Below are 13,478 nucleotides of genomic sequence, written 5' to 3' on the forward strand. Positions count from 1 at the left end.
ACGAGTTTCGAAACTAAGTTATATATATCATCGTAAAAATTTCTTCACTGTTGATGAGCTTTGAACAAAGATCACCCATATTCATTAGAACAATAAAAAAATAAATAACTTTTATAATTGATTTTTATTTGGGCCACAAAATAAATGCACCAAAATATCTTACTTACAGTGGCAACCAACTGATCAAGTTCTATAGGGCCGGAAACTCACAGTGTCAGTCAAGTTCTACAGTGCCGGAAAAACAAAAGTTTTGCACCGATGGTCGGACTAGTCCCCTTTCACTTATTTTAAGGTTATTAGTGGTTTAAAATTTCGAAATTCAACAATAACATATCATTAAAAGGGCAAGATAGGAATATTAATCTCGTGCTCATGTTCTTCCGAGTTGTCTGCTTCGTTTTTGTATAAAAGTTATCTTGACCACAACTCAAGTCTGAACTCCAGAGAGAGAGAGAGAGACAGAGAAAGAATAACTAACGAGACATTGAACTGAAAGAAAGAAAAATGCAGGTAATAACAGATTAAAACCCTAACTTACAGATTTTTCTCATGTGTCTATAAGTTTTCTTATTTACTTTTCATCTTGTGGATATTTTCAGAGTCTTCAGACTAGAACAGTTCAAGTAGGACATGTCTCAGATCTAGCAGGTGAAAGAGAGATTGCTGAGTTTTTCTCATTTTCTGGAGATATTGAACGGATCGAGATCCTGTATGTCACCTCATATGTTTTATTTCAACTTCCATGAAAAAAGTTCTGATTTGGGTCTTTGAAGTTAACTTTAGTTTTTTTTTCCTTGAATTTACTCGATTGAAATTGTTAGCTAATTAGGGTTTTCAAATTTGGGTAGTGTGTTGTGCTCCAAAAAAGTTGTGATTTTTGAACTCTATAATGCTCATTAATTTGGGTTCCTTTTTCTTTTGTGGCAGTGGTGTTGGGCAGTCAAAGACGGCATTCGTCACTTTTAAAGATCCAAAAGCCCTTGAAATTGCGTTATTGTTATCGGTAAGTTTTTCTTTTACTTAAATTGAACATTTTATGGACACGTTCTATCAGAATCTAGGGTTTCAAGTCATACGATTAGGATGATACAGGGCATGATGGGAATTTTCACAAAGTTGCATGACAGAAACGACTTAAATGGCTAGTTAGGAGACTCAATGCAGAGGGTAACAAGTAGCCTTGGCTTTTTTCATATGGACTTGTTGATTTGTCTGATTTCAAAGAGATGGAGTAAACTTCAGGGGGGGTTGAGTAAAGAGACAAATATGTTTCAGTTTCAACTTGCAACACATTTGTGAATTTGTGCTACAAACTGACTATGATAATTTAGGCTCATGCATGCTTCTGATTTATGTTGTCTGGGGCGCTATGCAAGAAAAGTAAGACAAGTTTTTTTGGCTACGTTATGTTATAATATGGTTTATGTTGTATTTGCTGCAGGGAGCAACGATTGTAGACCAGATTGTTAGTATATCACCAGTTGAAAATTATGCACCAAAAGTGGAAGAACGAGTAAGCACCACTCAGAGCATTCTTTCAAGCATTTTATAGTTGCCACTTGAGGTAATCCTTATGTGCCATAATTTTTTGCAGGTAATAACGATAGTGGATGACGAGAATGTACCCATGGCCCAGGGTGACAACTTATATTCGAATACGGAGGTATTAGAAAGTCTCCAGTATGTATTTTTCAGTTGCTTGACATTTTCATGAGGTATAATTCGTCTATAAGAAACCTTTGAGTTCTGCCTAGGAAACTGTATCCATAAGTTTATCTTGTCAAATTTACCCATCATGGACCTTTTAGGAGATTGAATCCACTTTTTGACTATTCTCCTTTAGTAATCTCTTAGGCAAAATAATTTATTAAACTCGGAGAGTAATGCGAAGCATATATAGATTATAGAATGGTGTTTTTGTGCCACTCCCATTGATCTCGCAGGACCACCAGATGATGTTTAGTTCATGTTGCCATTCATTGTGTTCTTGCTGCTAATATCTTTAATTATTTTCCTTTTCATTCGAATGTGTATTGCAGACAAGAAGTAACTCTCCTAACAGTGGACGGGTATACGTCAGTAAAGCTCAAGATGTTGTTTCAAGTATGCTGGCTAAGGGTTCAGCCATTGGTCAAGAAGCTGTAAGTAGGGCAAAAGCATTTGACGAGAAGCATCAGTTGAGAGCCAGTGCATCTGCCAAGGTGGTTTCCTTTGATCGGAGAGTTGGGCTGACTGAGAAATTGACAGTTGGAATCTCTGTGGTCAATGAGAAAGTAAAGTCTGTGGATCAAAGATTGCAGGTGTCGGATAAAACATTAGCCGCCATAACTGCAGCAGAGCGCAAGTTGAATGACACAGGTTCAGCTGTCAAAACAAGCAGGTATTCAATGTCTCCCCTTTTGAATTTCCGAGTTATCTTGTTTATAAATCCTCTACATTGAAGATGTTTAACTTATTGCAGCTTACCTGATAGTCCGGAGTTCAATTGAGAGCTTTCTCACCATATGCTTTAAGGAAAAGTATACACGAAAAGCTTGAAAGCAAACAATATACAATTTGAATAGATAGGAACATTCGTGAAGAAGTGAGGCATTGATCCATTTCCTATAAGAAAGACATAATTTAGTAGCCTATTACTTGCTACATATGTGGATTTGATGCAGGAGATTGATTATGTCAGATGCGGACTCTGTATGCTTAACAATCGGTCATTCCCTGTCACCTGTCTGCACAATAAGTGCAAAGAAAAAATTTAGTTTCACTATGTCTCTGTGGCACATCATTTCTTGCAGTTAGCCTGGGTGGTGTTGTTTAGAGCAGATCCATTGTTCATTAATGGAGATTACAGGATAGGAGGAGGCTTTTGTAACCCATGGTATACCAAATTTGTAATCTTAAACAATATCCGATCCTTACAATCCATCGTGTTCAGCACTTAGGTTTATTTATCAGTTCCCTCTGTGCTCTTGTAATTAATGCATTGACTGATGATATCTGGTATTGAGGGTGGTGCTCCTCCAACCTGTTAATTTCATATAGATATTCTGATATTACTGTCTTTGATGAACGATTAAGGTGTGTTTCTGTATTTTTTGCAGGTACGTAACAGCAGGAGCAGCATGGTTTAGTGGTGCTTTCAGCAAGGTTGCTAAGGTTGGACAAGTTGCGGGAACAAAAACTAGAGAAAAATTTCAGCTAGCTGTATCAAACCTAAATTCAAATGTAAGTTCCATGAAAGATACTCATTATAAGAGCTTTAATCCTTTAAGCGCTTAAGTGTTGGGCAGAACTTATCCAGGTGGACACTTGTTATATTTATTGAATTTGTTACACAACAAATATGTTTTGGCATGCACTTTAGAAAGAATTACCTATTGTTCACAATTGATTTATTATTTAACCACTATAAAAAAACTAATTGTACCACTTGTTTTTTATATCTTATTTGGGTTACGTTGGATGATATCTAACTGTGAATGGGTAATCTCTACCTTGCTAATTCAAGATATACAAGTTACATAATTACTGCTAACTTGAATCTATGGTAATAAGAGTTATAATATCTCCGTCTACTCTAGCAAATTAGGTTTATAATCTAAGTCACATCTCCCTTAGAGTTTGAGTTACATCTGTTTGCATTTCTTTTAATTAAACTAAATTTTCTTGGATGTAGGACCCTATTGCTGCATAAAATTTCACTGTGCCGAAAAGTTGCTCGTTGGGAATATTTTTCCAAGGAATATGATCTAGTACCCCCTTAAAGTCTTCCAACAATTGATTATCGCAAAGTTAGAAGTTTGAAGGTACATTGTATACTAGTCATGATTGAAGATTTATGTGTCTGTGTGTGTGTGTCATTAGACTGCTGTTAAGGTCTGTGTGGGTATACAGTATAAGTTAGTTTATAAATTCATTCCATTATTTGTTTGTTTTCTTTTTCAGGGGGGTGGATATATTATAGTCTTCCCTGCATTTTTCTGTATGTAAACATCACATTTGTTAATGAAAACACCTCCGCTTCTTCTATCAGTTGAGCTTCAATATTTCTTCATGGTGACCATCTTCTTCTCATTTTTTGTCATCCCAGTCTATCCAAAGCACTAACCAACTAAGATGACTAGAATGAAATACCACAGATTGTTTTGTAGAAGTGTAGATAAGAATATGCTATTAATATTGCACAACTGTGGGTTCTTACGGAAAGGAAAAGACTTCCAGTTTTTTGTTGCAGAAAACTAGGTGAGCCGAAATAATGCTGAAATGTTAGATGAGAAAGGAGACTTTGGATTTGGGATTTGATTACTTCAGCAGTATTGAATCTTTGCAATTGGAGTGTGGGTAAATAGAAAAGAAAAGTAACAACTTAGTTTTGGAGTGTGATAATGAATGGGGTTTATGGCAGAAAAAAGGGTTGGTGAAAGCAGTGAAAGGCCATCATCCTGTCTAGTCCAATTACTACTTTGGCTTAAAGTTTTTGGAAGCATCAAAACGTGGTCGGTCATGAAAAAGACGATGCGAAAGATTACAAACACTAACAGACCTTTCAATCCCAATAATGCATAACAGATTTCATTTGACGATGCTTGAGAGCTTGCAGAATATGGTATATTACAGCCCCTACAGAATTACTGGATTCATCAAGTACAACCGTAGTGAAACATCTAGTGTGGCCCATACTCCTAGTAAGTCTATACTTCATTTTTCGACTTCAGCAGGCTCTCTTTAATCGGTCAACACTGTCGGTCACCTTGAAAAAAAAGCGACTTGTGTTTGTCGAGTCTCTAGCTGATATCTTGCTTCAAATGCACGTGTTTGCCTGATGAGTAGCGTCTTTCATCTTGAGACATGAAAATAGTAGGTTTAGCATTTTGCATCTAGATTGATTTACCGTCTCCCTACACTTTATACCGTTAACTCACAGGCTGTGCTGTGTTTAAAAAATCCAGAAGAGGATCATCCCAGTCACATGTGAATCGGATAGATTCCTACTTTGCAAAAGCATTTCCAGCTTATACAGATACGAGCATCAACAACAATTACATCCTTGCCGTATATAAAAACCATGCTGCATATGTTCCGTATCCGCACATAATCCAACTTTAGCATATAAGTTTTCGTGGTACCAAAAAGATAGAAAGTAAAAAACATGCAGTAGTGGGATTTATTGTCATTTGTCAAATTACAGCCCAACACGGCAACACTCACAAGTGCCAAGTATAGTAAAACTTCATTTTTTCTTCTCTTCTCTTTTTGTTATTTTAGAGACTTTAGATTAATTTAGGTGAAAAGGTGATGAAATAAAGAAGAAATTGAGAATCTCTTCCCCAGTCTTAAAGTGAAGTATTATTATGAAAAACTAAAGTTTGAAAAGCTTATGTTTTCATTAGCTATATTCAGGAACTAAGGCTGCTTGCACATGAAGTTAAGCACCTTTTCTTATCTTTTCTTTCTCATATTTTTTTTTACAGCCATGACCCCCACTACTGTCTCTCATCTCTCACTTTTTCTCTCTACAATCTACAAACCCCCATTCCCTCATTTCTCACTTCATTACCATATCTTGCTGTTTCTCTCCATCAAAGTCTTCAACTTTCACTGTGAACTCTTCTTCTCTTCATTGCTTCACTCCAATATACTCTTTTATTCACCAAAGTTTGCAACCATAAGGAAATGTTCTTGAGAAAAAAACCACCAATAAAACCAAGCAATTAACAACTACTGAACAAAAATGGGTGGAGTAAGAAGATTACTAGTTGTTGAAGTGATCGATGCAAGAAGTTTATTACCAAAAGATGGACATGGAACATCAAGTCCATACGTAGTTGTTGATTTCTATGGGCAAAGGAAACGTACTCGGAGCATAACCAGAGATCTCAATCCGGTTTGGAATGAAGTGTTAGAGTTTAATGTTGGTGCTCCATCAAATGTATTTGGCAACATGCTTGAACTTGATATTTATCATGACAGAAGTATAGGTCCGACCCGGAGAAACAATTTCTTGGGCCGGATTCGGTTGAATTCTATTCAGTTTGTTAAGAAAGGTGAAGAAGCTTTAATGTATTTCCCCTTGGAGAAGAAATATTTGTTTAGTTGGATTCAAGGTGAAATTGGCTTGAGAATTTATTATCATGATCAGCCAATTGTGCCACCACCACCGCCAACACCACCTCTACCTCCAGTAGAAGAAATACCTGAACCGCCAAAGGTCGAAGAGGCTGCAAAACCCGACGCACCACCTCCAGCAGAAGCTGCACCACCACCTGCCGAACCTGTTGCTGCTGATCCTCCACCACCAGAATCTGAGCCAGCACCGCCAGTTGAACCAGCAGCTACAGAACCTGAAGCTCCACCAGCTGCTGAAGAACCAGCTCCAACTGAAGAACCACCGGCTCCACCACCGGAAAATAATGGCGAAGCCGAAAAACTGTCTGAACCTAACAAGGAAGAACCTGAGGGGCCAGCAGCACCAGAAGTAGGATCAAGATATGGCGATAATGATGAAATACACAAGTGGGTTCCCCATCCAGAAGTAATGGCATCAGCTAACTCAAGACTGGAGGCGGACGTAAAAATTGCTGGGTTTAACGGAGTTCGCCCGATATCAAGACAATCTACAACTGATAGTTTTTATTCAGTAGTAGACCCAACCGAGAGAATTCCAAATGAGAAGTGTTCATTCGATTTAGTTGAGAAGATGCATTACTTGTTTGTCCGAGTGGTCAAAGCTAGATCACTTCCTACAAACGGTCAACCGGTGGTCAAGATATCAGTCTCCGGTAGTCACGTCAGATCCAAAACAGCTCGTAAAACAAACTTCTTCGAGTGGGATCAGACTTTTGCTTTCGGCCGTGAAAGTACATCAGATTTAGCAACAACCATGGAGATCTCAGTATGGGACCCGCCAAAATCATCACCTGAAGATCACTCGGACGTTCATTTCTTAGGAGGTATTTGTTTTGATGTGAGTGAGATACCATTAAGAGATCCACCAGATAGTCCTTTGGCTCCACAATGGTACAGATTAGAAGGTGGTGGTGCGCACAATGGTGATCTCATGCTTGCAACTTGGGTTGGAACACAAGCTGATGAATCATTCTCTGATGCATGGAAAACTGATACGGCAGGTAACGTCAGTTCTCGATCAAAAGTCTATCTTTCGCCTAAATTATGGTATTTAAGATCAACAATTATTGAAGCACAAGATATATTACCGGCGGTAGCTGCATTGAGAGAAACAAATTTTCAGATAAAAGCTCAGTTAGGATTTCAAGTGCAGAAAACGAAAGTCAACGTTAGTCGTAATGGGTCTCCGTTATGGAACGAAGACTTGATTTTTGTTGCAGCTGAACCTTTTAGTGACCATTTAATCTTTTCACTAGAAAACCGCCAAGCCAAAGGAATTGTAGTTTTAGGAGTAGCAAGAATACCACTGGCGACCATCGAACGGCGAGTCGATGACCGGAAAGTGGTTTCGCGGTGGTTCACTTTAGAAGATCCCAACAATGAGAAGAAAGTATACAAGGGCAGGGTTCATTTAAGGCTGTGTTTCGATGGTGGATATCATGTGATGGATGAATCAGCTCACGCCTGCAGTGATTTTCGCCCCACTGCAAGACAGCTTTGGAAACCTCCTGTTGGTGTTGTTGAGTTGGGAATTGTTGGGTGTAAAAATCTTCTGCCGATGAAAACTATCAGTGGCAAAGGAACGACGGATGCGTATTCAGTGGCCAAATATGGTTCGAAATGGGTGCGCACACGGACTGTATCGGATAGCTTGGATCCGAGATGGAATGAGCAATATACATGGAGAGTATACGATCCATGTACGGTTCTGACAATCGGCGTATTTGATAGTTGGGGTGCATATACGGTTGAAGGTTCAAAAGAAGCAGTGCGTCCCGATTTTCGCATCGGTAAGGTACGAATACGCATCTCTACGTTACAGACTGGTAAGGTGTATAGAAATACGTATCCGCTGATTTTACTGTCACCAACTGGAGTGAAAAAAATGGGAGAGATTGAAATTGCCGTAAGGTTTATTCGTTCAGTTCCAACTCTTGATTTACTTCACGTATATACACACACTTTATTACCTGCAATGCACCATGTGAAGCCTCTAGGGGTACATCAACAAGATATGCTAAGAACTACTGCAGCAAAAATCGTTGCCGCGCATTTATCAAGATCGGAGCCGCCGTTGTTGCGCGAAGTTGTACTTTACTTGCTTGATGCTGATTTACATGGCTTCAGTATGAGAAAAGTACGTGCGAACTGGTTCAGGATCATCAATGTGATAAGCGGTGTAGTTGACGTTGTTCGTTGGATTGATGACACACGTTCGTGGAAAAATCCGACAGCGACGTTGTTGGTACATGCTTTACTTGTAATGCTAGTTTGGTTTCCTGATTTGATCATTCCAACATTAGCATTCTATGTGTTTGTAATCGGAGCATGGAATTATCGGTTTCGAGCTCGAGACCCACTTCCACATTTCGATCCGAAGATATCGCAGGTAGAAATCGTTGATCGCGAAGAACTGGACGAGGAATTTGATACAGTGCCAAGCAGCAAATCGCCTGATAATGTTCGAGGAAGGTATGATAAGTTGCGTTCACTTGGAGCTAGGGTTCAGACGGTATTAGGTGATATAGCTACACAAGGTGAACGCTTACAAGCGTTGGTGACATGGAGGGATCCTCGAGCGACCGGAATGTTTACATGGCTTTGCTTCATTGTTGCAGTTGTTTTGTATTTGGTTCCTACTAAAATGGTTGCCATGGCAATGGGGTTTTATTACATGAGACATCCGATGTTTCGCGATAGAATGCCTTCACCAGCTTTGAATTTCTTCCGTAGACTTCCTTCATTAATTGATCGAATGATGTAATATTGATTCGTGTAAACATTTTGTATAAGGTTATCAGCAAATAAACTAGTCATTTTTGGGTGTAAAAATGTGGCGATCGCTTCAGGAAAGAACATTCGGTTTAATGAACATGTGGTTTCTATTTATTTCATCGACCATATTTGCCCCATAAAAGATTGAATTTTTAAAATTATTAGAACACTTGAACACAACTGAACGGACAACGAGAAAAGTCGTTTAGAACAACCGTTTCCACACACATTGGTGGGCCCATTCTTGGGAGAATTTTTTTGTTGCTAAGATAATCGACTCCAAAGAGATTATATATATTTAGGAGAAAGTCCGGTTTATCACCTGACTATTAGCACATTACATTATTCCTCCTACAATGTTTAGCTGCTTTATCAGCTAAAGATATAAAAATTCTGTTGACATAATCTATTCTTGGGAAAGAAAAATTGTTCAAGCAAAATTGATAATCATCTAAAATTGGTTGACTAAATCAACACAGTTGGTGATAATTATTATTCAGACATAAGTGATTGTACTCTTTGCATCACTGCGAATGTAGAAACTGTTAATTCCTTTGTCTTCCATCAATCTGATTCCTTCTAGTATGGCAGTGCAATCTGCTTCTTCTGCTGTTCTTGCTACTCCTTTGATGAGTTTGCAGCCTTCGAAGGTTCCTCCCATATCAGTTCAAACAAGTCCAGAACCTGCTTCACTAGTATCTTTGTCGTAACTTGTATCACACTAAAGTACACGATAAGTATCAGGCAAGCCACTGTTTTTCATGGTCTGAAGAGGTGCAGGTGATCTAACTTGTTGAACATCTGTTGTAGGTATACAACGATCTATGTATAGTATTATTTATTTAGCATAGTTGGTAGTATTTATCGGCAATACAGTTTTATTTTGGAAAATTTTAAAACACCTATCCCTCCATATACTCCAAGCTGTGACGAATACCGACTGTTTTGTTGCTAGACTATTACTACCCTTCAGCCAATTATCAAACCATCTTTTAATATTTATGTTAGATTCCTCTTCAGAAGTTACAAAGTTGGGCAAAGGGAGAGTTTGCCCATTCATATTTCCATATGGGTAGTATAAAAACAGATGCTCAACTGTTTCATCTGAGTTGGTATCACACAAGAAACATGGGTCAGTTTGGGTTCTATATATATTGCGAGAGTCTGTCACTGGAGGAAGAACATTTTCTATACATTTTCATATAAAAATTTGTATTTTTGGTAGGGTGGAAAAATTCCAGAGGGCTTTGTATGTGGGTTGACTAGGATGAAGGTTATGCATGAAATGCAGCTCAACATCTAGATCCTTATAAGTTGTTTTCACCGAGAAATCACCATTTTTGGGGTGCAACCATGCCAATTTGTCGTCCCCAGTGTAAGGGATTCTGATATTGAATATCTTTTGGGCATTTTCTATAGTGAAGAAACTGTTAAATAAGTTCCACATTTGATGTCCTAGGATAAATATGGAAAAGTTGAAAAGATGCTTCTGGTATTCAATTGTCAGTGAATGCATGAGTGATTAAGCCTATCTTAACTTCCCAGGTAGAGTTTTCTCTAATGATTTCTAGACTAACTTCAATTCTTTTCCCTAACCAAGATGAATCTAATGGTTTCCTAGCATATAATGGATGACAATTCTTAAAATATTTGCGTTTCAAGATTTTGACCCATAATTCATTCGGTGAGTAAATAAGTGCCCGGGCTAGTTTAGCTAATACAACTCAATTAAAGATTCTTAATCTTTAAAATCCAAACCACCTAGTTGTTTATGAGAAAAAACAGTCCTCCAAATTTCACGTTTATATCCCCTGAGTTATTCTTACCCACCAGAATCCCTTTGGGATTGTTCCATATTCTAAGTAATGGTATCTGATATGATAAAAGTACTCTTGTGGTACACTGGAGAGGATTTCAACACATGTTGTACCATTATGGATCTACTAGCTTGCGAAAACTGCTTTCATTTTTATTTTACAATTCTTTTATCAAAATGATCAAAAAGGTGACATAACGAGTCAGTCTTATTCCTATCAATGAATAATAGAATGTCTAGACATTTTTTTTAAAGATTTTAATTTTCTTAACTGCCAATGTATTGATAAGCGAGACAACATGTTCAGGGTGATTTTTCAAAATTAATGAATTGACCAGAGATATTGCTAAAATCTTTGATCAAAGCCATCAAATTATTAGTTTGCTCGTGGGAAGCTTTGACAAATATAAGGCAGTCATCTTCAAAGAGCATGTGTTGAAACACTTGCGATCTATTTGTTGATAGGAACCTCTTGAATTAGTTGGTTGTTTTCAGCATATAAGAGATATCTAATTAACGATTCCATGCATAAAATAAAGAGATAAGGGGATAATGGATCCCTTTGTCTTAAAGCTCTAGTTGATTTGAAAGAGGGATAAGAAGATCCATTAAGTATGATAATATTGGTGGTGCTAATACAATGATAGATAAGAGCACACCATTCATGCGAAAAGCCAAAACATTTGTGAATATCAATCAAGAAAGACCATTCGACCCTGTTAAGGGCCTTAGCATGTCCAATTTAAGACCCATGACACCGCTTGTATCTTTTATCCCTATGCTTTTCATAGTATGAACTATCTCTTGTGTGTTAGAGCATAGCTTGGTTGAACCCACCAAGCGTTGGTATGTCAAGTTTGGTTGTCATATTTTAGTGAACCAAAACTCATTTAAGAGTCGCTTGATTAAATGTACTAGAGTCAACTTCGTATAGGTTAGCTTGAAAGTATTAGGATATGTGACATTACAAGTATTGCGAAGACTTGAAGAAGAGAAGAAGTACGGAGCTACAAGAACAACATCATCCTTCCACTTGAGGTTAGTGATATTTGACTTGAACTGTTTCATTCCCTACCATATCTTTCAAGTCATGCATATTGAAAACAAAACTGCGAAGCATGAACACTCTAGATAGACATAGTATTAAGGAATTCAATACGAGGTTTATTGCTTAACCATTAAACTTTGTAGATAAGACATCAACATAACCGTATGAATGCTATTGTGATTATGTATGGGTATGAGGTGAGGATTTCACCCTAAGAAACAATGTTGTTACATGTGTTTTAAGGAAGTAAGTTCATGAACTTTGTTTGTGAACCGAAAGGAAATCGCCAGGCATTATTGGGTCTGTTCTTCATTGCATATCTTATGAACGACCAATATGTGTGATTAGTATAACCGCTCATAACTTGTTTGTGTTCTTGGTAAAACTATTCACATGAGGCCTGACTTTTGTATTGATATGACTTTTATTAGTGAAACCGATCTTAAGTAATCACCTGTTGGTATGATCGATTTTGTGTAGTTTGTAAGTCCTAACACTGGGTAAAGGGGAACCAATCCTACTAAGAGGTGCAACACGTCACAAATGAGAATCGATCCTTGTATGGGGTGCATCAAGGTTTATAGCAGAAAGGGGAACCGATCCTATGGACATGTGCAACACTATTTTAGGCAAATAGGAACCGATCCTATAGACATGTGCAACACATATGAGTTATATACCATATATATGTGGGGAACCGATCCTAGTACCTAATCAACCGAATTTTGGGAAGCTAGTGTGACTATGCACAGTACTCAAATGGAGGTAGAACCGAAACTTGTTTTGGTAGAACCGTTAAACCCATGATTTGTGATTGAGAATTTCTTGATTAATTGCATAGCTCTTGAAAGTCAGATGAACCAATTCTAAACTTGTTTGGAAGTGTGGTAAATGGGTTTCAAGTGAGTAAGTATGAAAGAGGACTTACAAAGAAAGGATGTCGACACACTTTGAACATGTGCAGTAATGCGTATATTTTTTATTGTTCAAAGATATTCCTTAACGGCTAAGAAGGAAGTAAATCCCATGATCGAAATTAATTAAGTTAAGAATCTTTTTATTAACGTTTTTAATTATATATGGAAAATAAGAATTAGTAATGCGCATTTGCTAGTTAAAGATTTTCCAAGGAGATTTTCGATCATTATTTTGGACAGAGCATTCTCAGGAATTATGAAAACCGAATATGGAAATTATTATAGATATCTTGAGAATATTTTCGGTTTTGGAAATTCCTTGGTGTCCAAACTTCCTTGTCTATAAATACTTGAAGTTTGCATTTCGAGCAAACTAATCCTTCGTGACAATAAACTTCCTCTGTTGTACTGTTACTGGTGAAGCCGCCTATTCGGAGAGGAGAGTAACCTAATTAGGCGAAATCTCTTGCGGCCGCTCAGTTTAAAGTCTTCTTTGGGATTTAGAAGCTCTAGCGCGTACCGTTGGTGGGAAACTAGATAATTGTGGTTTATATTTTGTTTTCATATTGATTTGATTGACTAACGGTGGTTGAACTTTGATTGCACCTAGTTTGTTTGTGCTTGAGAATCTTATCTTCTGATACAAGATTCACTCAAACTAGTTCAAGGTTTCGACATGGATCTTTAGACTGTTTTTAGTGCTAAAGACGATCTTGTGATAATCCATTGTTAACAGGCTCCGTTCTGTGTGTGATTGATCACAAGAGATTCAAGTAGTTGTGTGCAGGTGTTTATTGAA

The 13,478-nt window shown here is 37.7% G+C and overlaps 2 protein-coding genes across 4 annotated transcripts; both read left to right on the forward strand.

Moving 5' to 3' along the window:
- Nucleotides 1-354: 354 nt before the first annotated feature.
- On the forward strand, nucleotides 355-4,043 carry LOC113313329 (binding partner of ACD11 1-like). 3 transcript variants are annotated; one of them, XR_003341791.1, is made up of 9 exons: nucleotides 355-510; nucleotides 600-709; nucleotides 928-1,003; nucleotides 1,442-1,513; nucleotides 1,595-1,663; nucleotides 2,040-2,380; nucleotides 3,099-3,222; nucleotides 3,674-3,803; nucleotides 3,943-4,043. XR_003341791.1 is itself a non-coding variant. In XM_026562091.1 (8 exons), exons 1-8 carry the CDS (start codon nucleotides 505-507, stop codon nucleotides 3,689-3,691), a joined length of 816 nt encoding a protein of 271 aa, XP_026417876.1. In that variant the 5' UTR covers nucleotides 355-504; the 3' UTR covers nucleotides 3,692-4,032. The 3 variants fall into 3 exon arrangements, 1 of the variants encoding a protein (XP_026417876.1); XR_003341792.1 differs by adding an exon at nucleotides 2,462-2,875 and having other exon boundaries at nucleotides 3,674-4,032; XM_026562091.1 differs by having other exon boundaries at nucleotides 3,674-4,032.
- A 1,418-nt stretch (nucleotides 4,044-5,461) lies between these two features.
- Nucleotides 5,462-9,017, forward strand: LOC113309265 (protein QUIRKY-like). Its single transcript, XM_026557685.1, has one exon. The coding sequence runs from the start codon at nucleotides 5,729-5,731 to the stop codon at nucleotides 8,885-8,887; it is 3,159 nt and encodes a 1,052-aa protein (XP_026413470.1). The 5' UTR covers nucleotides 5,462-5,728; the 3' UTR covers nucleotides 8,888-9,017.
- Nucleotides 9,018-13,478: the final 4,461 nt, after the last annotated feature.

Source organism: Papaver somniferum, chromosome 9, assembly GCF_003573695.1.
Source record: "Papaver somniferum cultivar HN1 chromosome 9, ASM357369v1, whole genome shotgun sequence".
NCBI lineage: Eukaryota > Viridiplantae > Streptophyta > Magnoliopsida > Ranunculales > Papaveraceae > Papaver > Papaver somniferum.

What these genes read in the sequence shown, in the direction of transcription:
- LOC113313329 (XM_026562091.1), top strand. An exon ending in ATTGAACGGATCGAGATCCT is followed by an intron (nt 710 to 927) that starts GTATGTCACCTC and finishes CTTTTGTGGCAG; the next exon opens with TGGTGTTGGGCAGTCAAAGA. An exon ending in AAATTGCGTTATTGTTATCG is followed by an intron (nt 1,004 to 1,441) that starts GTAAGTTTTTCT and finishes TATTTGCTGCAG; the next exon opens with GGAGCAACGATTGTAGACCA.
- LOC113309265 (XM_026557685.1), top strand. Translation starts at nt 5,729, where the DNA reads ATGGGTGGAGTAAGAAGATTACTAGTTGTTGAAGTGATCGATGCAAGA.